General features: G+C 36.5%; 1 protein-coding gene across 2 annotated transcripts; it reads right to left on the bottom strand.

The window, feature by feature from the left end:
• Window positions 1–913: 913 nt before the first annotated feature.
• LOC137748289 (protein BTR1-like) lies at window positions 914–5,812 on the bottom strand. 2 transcript variants are annotated; one of them, XM_068488419.1, is made up of 8 exons: window positions 5,488–5,812; window positions 4,781–5,019; window positions 4,568–4,674; window positions 3,149–3,342; window positions 2,137–2,201; window positions 1,601–1,696; window positions 1,460–1,521; window positions 914–1,372 (listed from the first exon to the last, which is right to left on the bottom strand). In XM_068488419.1, the coding sequence occupies exons 1-8, from the start codon at window positions 5,573–5,575 to the stop codon at window positions 1,276–1,278; spliced, it is 948 nt and encodes a 315-aa protein (XP_068344520.1). In that variant the 5' UTR covers window positions 5,576–5,812; the 3' UTR covers window positions 914–1,275. The 2 variants fall into 2 exon arrangements, with proteins under 2 accessions (XP_068344520.1, XP_068344519.1); XM_068488418.1 differs by having other exon boundaries at window positions 2,137–2,264; window positions 5,488–5,810.
• Window positions 5,813–6,311: the final 499 nt, after the last annotated feature.

The following is a 6,311-nucleotide window of genomic DNA, read 5'->3' as shown; positions in this document are numbered from 1 at the left end:
ATGAAACAAATAAAGAAAAGTAAATCAAATCGACTACTCCTCTCTAATTGATTTTATTCATGATCTTCAAATATTAGATTACTAATTGTTACTTAGTACTACCGTCTAATTGTATTCTTCTTTACTTGTAAGTGAGAGGTCCTAGGTTCAATTCTCGCCAAATATGAATTTGAATCATATTAGTGTTTACCCATTGTGAGACTTATCCTTCTTCCCCACCCCTTTAGTGTAAATATCATCGTTTGTTCAAAAAATAAAAATTATTAGATTACTAATTTAACAGAAAATCATAATTAGTGTAAATATTATCATTTGTTCAAAAAAAAAAAAAATTGTTAGATTACTAATTTAACAGAAAATCACAGTTGTCCTTTTTTTTTTTTTTTTTTTTTTTTAATTTGTTCTGTACGTTTTAGTAAACACATAGGAAGTTAAGAATTAGAATATTAATTGATTTCAGTTCTCCCAAGGGGGTAACCATAGCCAACGAGAGTTAATTGAGTTGGTAATAATTGTTCTCTTTGCTAGACTAAGGCTTAGGTTCGAGTTTCGTTACTAGCAATCCCTCTTAATGAGCGATCTGCAAAAACAAAAACAAAAAAAGTTACATCTATAAATCCTCAAAGAGATTTGTTGTATACCATGACCGCCTCCACTCCCCCTAAAAAAATTTTCACCCAAAGGAAAATAAAGAGTGGGTAACCGTACCAACAACATTTTGACCTAGTCCTAGTTCTTACAATCAAAGGTTCCTTGCCAAGTCCCAATTATTTAAAGAAATAAAATTACAGCATTCCCGAATGGTCAAACCAAGTACGAAAATCACATGAGTCCATGTAAAAAAAAATACATAAATCGGGGTCGACGACAAGCAATATCACTAAGGAGAGCGGGAGGGCTTTAACCGGAGACGCATGAGAACAAATTTTCCATTATAAAACTTGATTTGCATGGAAATAAAGCTACAAACGTACATTGAGACGGCACCTACAAATTCAGAAGTTACAAACTGCATAAATAAAGAAATAAAGCTATTCACTCTATTTAAAGTCAATAAATAATCGCTTTCTCCAACATTTTCCCTCTTCAAAAACAAAAAAGATAAGTCCCTGTAAATTGCTCTCCAGACAAAAAGAAATTTTTCTCCCGTTCTTGCTTCCTACCACAGCATTCAGATTTTCTGAACCAAATTATCATACTGTGAGAATGAGTTGATTCAAGCAGCTCTGTCCGCCAAGAGATTCTCTGAGAGAACGAGTTGGGATACTTGGAAAGCTAATCCATTGCCCTCTCGGAAGCATAGGATACTTTGTGCATAATCATGGACTCAGCGGCACGGATTGCCCTCTGTGAACCCGTAATTGTCACCTTCCTGTAGAACAAGACACATGATTGGAAAGGTGAGATTTAGAGATGGTCGCATGGGGCAGAAGATTAACGACGCTAAGATTTTTAATACCTGTCGGTAGTTCCAGACATGAAGTCACCCCTATCAGATATCTTTATCTTGGCTCCACTACCCTGCCAAAGCAAAGTGCTCTGGTTAGAGTTTGTGCGGATGTTATGAAGCTAGAAGATATTAAGTTGGTACTTATAAAACCTGACTAATCTCTGTTATGGTCCTTCCACCACGACCAAGAACCAACCCGATATGCTCATCTGCAACACCAATTGTGACCGAGTTGCTTTGATCCTCCTGGAAAACAAAATGTTTGTTGTCAATAAAAAATCAAGAAGTTAAAGAGTGAATCAACTTTTAATTTGACTCGGATGTCTTTTGATTACTAAAACTGATGATGAGACGATACATGGATAGCATGACAATTATGCACCTGCAATCAAATGACATGTTACCATTCCCTTGCGTGTTTAAACCACTACGGAAATAAGGTTCATACACCATTATCTACTTCCAAACGGACTAACAGGCCCCAAAAGAACCATTTGACAAGTCATAATTTCAAGCACATCCACTGTCCCACATAATATCTCAATGCGAATTCAGAAATACTATCCCAGGCCAACACAAACAAGTCTAGAAATGAACATTGACTAAGCATATCTATTCAAATTATACAAGTCCCTGGACGTTTGTTAATTTAAATAAGATAATATCTTAAGTGTGTAAGGATGAACCTTAGCATTCTGAAACTTTCCTCCAGTCCCGTTTGGTGGTCCATAACTCATTGCATTGTACGCTGCTGTTGCAACAGAAGGAAGCACATATGTATATGGAATAGCATGAAAACCCGAGAAGGAAACACCTATATGTTCAGTTGGAAAGAACTTACTAGGATTCAAATCTCACCATAATTGTAAATACTTCAATTTAGGAAATTATAAGAAACAATGCAATCATACTATGAAACAAATGGTCATCATGAACCACTATTTACAACCACCAAAATTTTAAAATTAAAAGAATTTCATCTGATTATCCGTTTTGTCAAAAAATGTTACAGATGCAGAATGTCCAGAAGCAGATCCTACAGGGACATCTCACTCCTAAAATCCTCTACTTCCCAAGGGCTTGTCCTGGTGCAAGCCCAGGTTGTTCCCATCAATTTCCCAGAAAATAAATAAAGGGATATTTGGATCCAGGTCCTTGAGTCCAAATTTATTTGATGCCCCCAATAACAATCAAATATTTAAATGTGGTCTAATTAGATGAATCAAATATATGCACATATGCCATTCTATTTCACACACAAGAATATCAACTTAAGGGAGTTTAGAACCTTTTCTCAAAAATTAAAATAACTTCTTAAGGGAGTTTAGAACCTTTTCTCAAAAATTAAAATAACTTCTCTTTCGTTCTACTCTGTAACAATTTGCTTTATATCAAAATACATTGATAGAAATTGATCTCTCTTATTTTCCGTTTCAGCTTTTCAAATTCACTTCAATATTATACGCAATGGAAAATGGCAGGAAATGACTTTTCTACACAATTGGTTTTCTAAGTGATAGCACACTTAAAAATTGTACATGTGCTTTTAACAGTTCATTTTGTCTAATATGTTCTACGCCGTAAAATATTTTGCACACCAACACTAAGTTCTCTATAAATGAAGAACTTTCTATTTTTATTTATTTATTTATTTTGAAAAGGCAATAAATTAAGGATAACAATCATAAGCGGACACACCTGGATATGAAAATGGGGCATTCATAGACTGAGCATAATGTGAGTCTTCAGATAGCTTAGCAACAATTAAATCAACTGCTCGCATCTGTTCATCCAGACTTCCTGTTACTGTCACCAGTCGATCATTCAATCCAAAGTAATTATTGTCTTGTGGTGATATTTTAATTCCAGCTTGTGATTCTTCAATAAATGACCTGGTCGATGGAAATCTTAATTGTTAGCAACTTTATATATTTTTGTTGTGTGACATACATAAAAATGAGGACCCTAATATAAAATTGAACAGCATGAAAGTTTATCTGAATATCTAAGCACCAAAAGACTGCAAATATCTATATTATCTCACTCAGCAACAGGGCATAAGCATGGGCCATGGCTTTTCTCATGTAAAGAGAAGCATACACCCAACTATCTCATGAAACAAACAAATGACAACATAACAGGAAGGAGAAATTAATTACCAAAAACCTCCACCTAATAGAACTGCCGATGCAGAATCCTAGTTACTGCATGCATTGCTTTTCTTTTCATAAATGAAAGTATCCTTATAAAATAACATATATCTTCTATTCTAGCAAACTGTGTATCTCTGCTACCTGTCTACTCAACTTCTATAAATTTCTAGTTAGGTCATGACATCCTTCATATTTTAAAAGCTGAATGTGATAAATGAGTGTTTATCATTTGAAAAAAAATTCAGTTATGACAGGACTCCAAATAGGACGTATGAACCAGCCTCAAGCAGAACAATTCTATGTATAAAAACGCCTCTCCATCTCGAGCCATGCATCTTCAGTCTATGCAATCATATAAGTAATCAATTTTGTCAGTAGACATTCAGCTACAACTTTCTTTGATACAATAGCCCACCAGCCATCATGTCACCTCCAGATCAACGCACATCATTTTCCAAATCCGAGATTTTATTTAATTACGAAGTCCGGTTCACTCATTGATTTATGTTAGTAGCAGAAACCCAAAATTAAGGAACTGACTCCCCCCAAAAAAAATTCACATCAGAACAATTATATTATTGTAGATCCACTACTTTAGCTAAAACCTTGCTGATTCTCTAATAGTTTCTGACAGCAGAAAACTCTGCAAATCGAAATTTGTTTATACCAGCCAATTCTTGTATTTCTAGGTTTTTTCAAGTATCCTAGCCATATCCGTAGTGAAGTAAAGATGCAATATATGAGCATGTTCTAAATGAACTCGTACTTCAGAGAAGTACAAACACCAGGGAATGTCACTTTATTTTGTTACTATTACTGAAGGGAACAAAAATAGGTATTTAGTCTCACAACAAGAACTCAGATTTTCATGATTAAGAGAAGATATTTTATTTCATCACCATGTTCTATAAGCATGGCAAGAATGAGTTATGCTATTAAAAAATCCGTAACGTTGTGTTCTTACTTTATGGTAGACCCTCCTTTCCCAATTATGCCACCACATGAACTATTTGGAACAACTAATCTCAGCTTTGTTCTCGGTTCCACTTCTTCAGTTTCTTCAGAATGAAGCTGACCGAGGCAGGAAAAGCATAATTAGCACCAGAAATATCTAGTTTACTCTACTAATGTTGTAGAAACATATATAGTGTGTGTGAAGCTGCATCAGAAAAAGTACCTCACTCAGTAACTTAGCAAGAACAAGGTCCACAGCCTTGACTATTTCATTAATTGTTCCAGAGATCATAATAATCCTATCAGTTGTTCCAGGGAAAAACTCATGATTGCGTGACAACTGAATTCTTGCTCCAGACTGCGATTGAAAATCAGTGATTGTTGCACCACCCTTTCCAATAACAGAACCAGCTGCAGCATTTGATACCAGAAACCTAACATATGTAGGCTTCTCCACAGAATCTGAAACAAGAAAAAAATAAAAGATTAAAACCGAATGCATTTAGGACATACGGAAATCAGATCCTGGTTGAGCTTTCACTCTTAGGACACTTGCAACAAAATCCTATTTATGCCGTAACCAACAATTACACGAAACTCCCTCACCTCCGCATCACTTCAGAACACGAAATTATTCAAATTCAAACGTGATTTGCAACCCTATTTTCATTCAATTGGAATCCCCTACGATTTTCTCAGCAAACAAACCAAATGTCGGGCTTAGGTTAGGGTTGGGGTTTCATTTTACAGAAAGCAAACGGAATTAACTTCAAGGAAGCTGACGTTTTCATCATTGTACCACTCCGCCAAACAATTAGAACACAAAAACAACAGAAATCGCCACTAAATACACACATCACATAATACAATACATGGACAGCAGAGAGAGAAAGTGGATCAGATCAGAGAAAGAGAGAGTGAGAGAGATACCGGAGCCCGGTGATTTGGGCGGCGGCGGCGATAAGCGCCTCCGCGGGGCCTCCGGTGACGACATGTAGGAGGCCTCGGTGGACTCCATTGTCTTCTTCCTTCAGAGAATAAGATATAGAGGAAGAGAGAGAGAGAGAGAGACTCTAGAACATTCGCAGAATTGGAAATGGGTTTGAACTTTGCAGACAAGGGTGTTTGATGAAATTCTTGAGAGAAAGCGAAGTGTGAGATTTGTGAGTGTTTTGGTTTTCGCTGTGAGATGTTGGGGGAAGGGAACCTCTCTCTCTCTCTCTTTAATCTTCTGCCTACTTCTGCCCACCTGACCCCTCTCTCTCTCTCTCTCTCTCTCTCTCTTTCTCTCTCCCTCTTTTTCTCTCTCTTTCTCTCTCCTCGTCTTCGTTCTATTGTGGCCGTCAGAACCGCCTCCCAGTCCTGTTTTGTAATTTTCAACTCTTTTCCCTTTTCAGATCGGATGGATTAATTTATGGCTGTTGATGTCGTCGACTTTAGTGAGCTGGTATGCGTGATGAAGGGGCATGATCTCAGCCATGGTCAAACTCAGGACCCACGTTTTTTTCCGCCTACGATTATGATAGTTGGAAGGGATAGGTTTTAATGCCCACCGCCCTCCCACACGTTTTGGTTTGCATTCCCAAGTATTTACTCAAGATATTTTTATTCTCACTTTAATTTTCCCTGATTTAATGTGACAAAACTGTTGTAAGTCGCTTTTTAAGAAATCTGGCATTCGTACAGTGTTTTTAGTGTTCGTGCCATTTTCATAATAAAATTATTATAAATTGATCTTTATTACAGTGGTGAAT

This window comes from Pyrus communis, chromosome 10, assembly GCF_963583255.1.
Source record: "Pyrus communis chromosome 10, drPyrComm1.1, whole genome shotgun sequence".
Lineage (NCBI taxonomy): Eukaryota > Viridiplantae > Streptophyta > Magnoliopsida > Rosales > Rosaceae > Pyrus > Pyrus communis.
The sequence above is the reverse complement of the archived record's forward strand: the minus strand, read 5'-3'. Positions and strand labels throughout refer to the sequence as shown.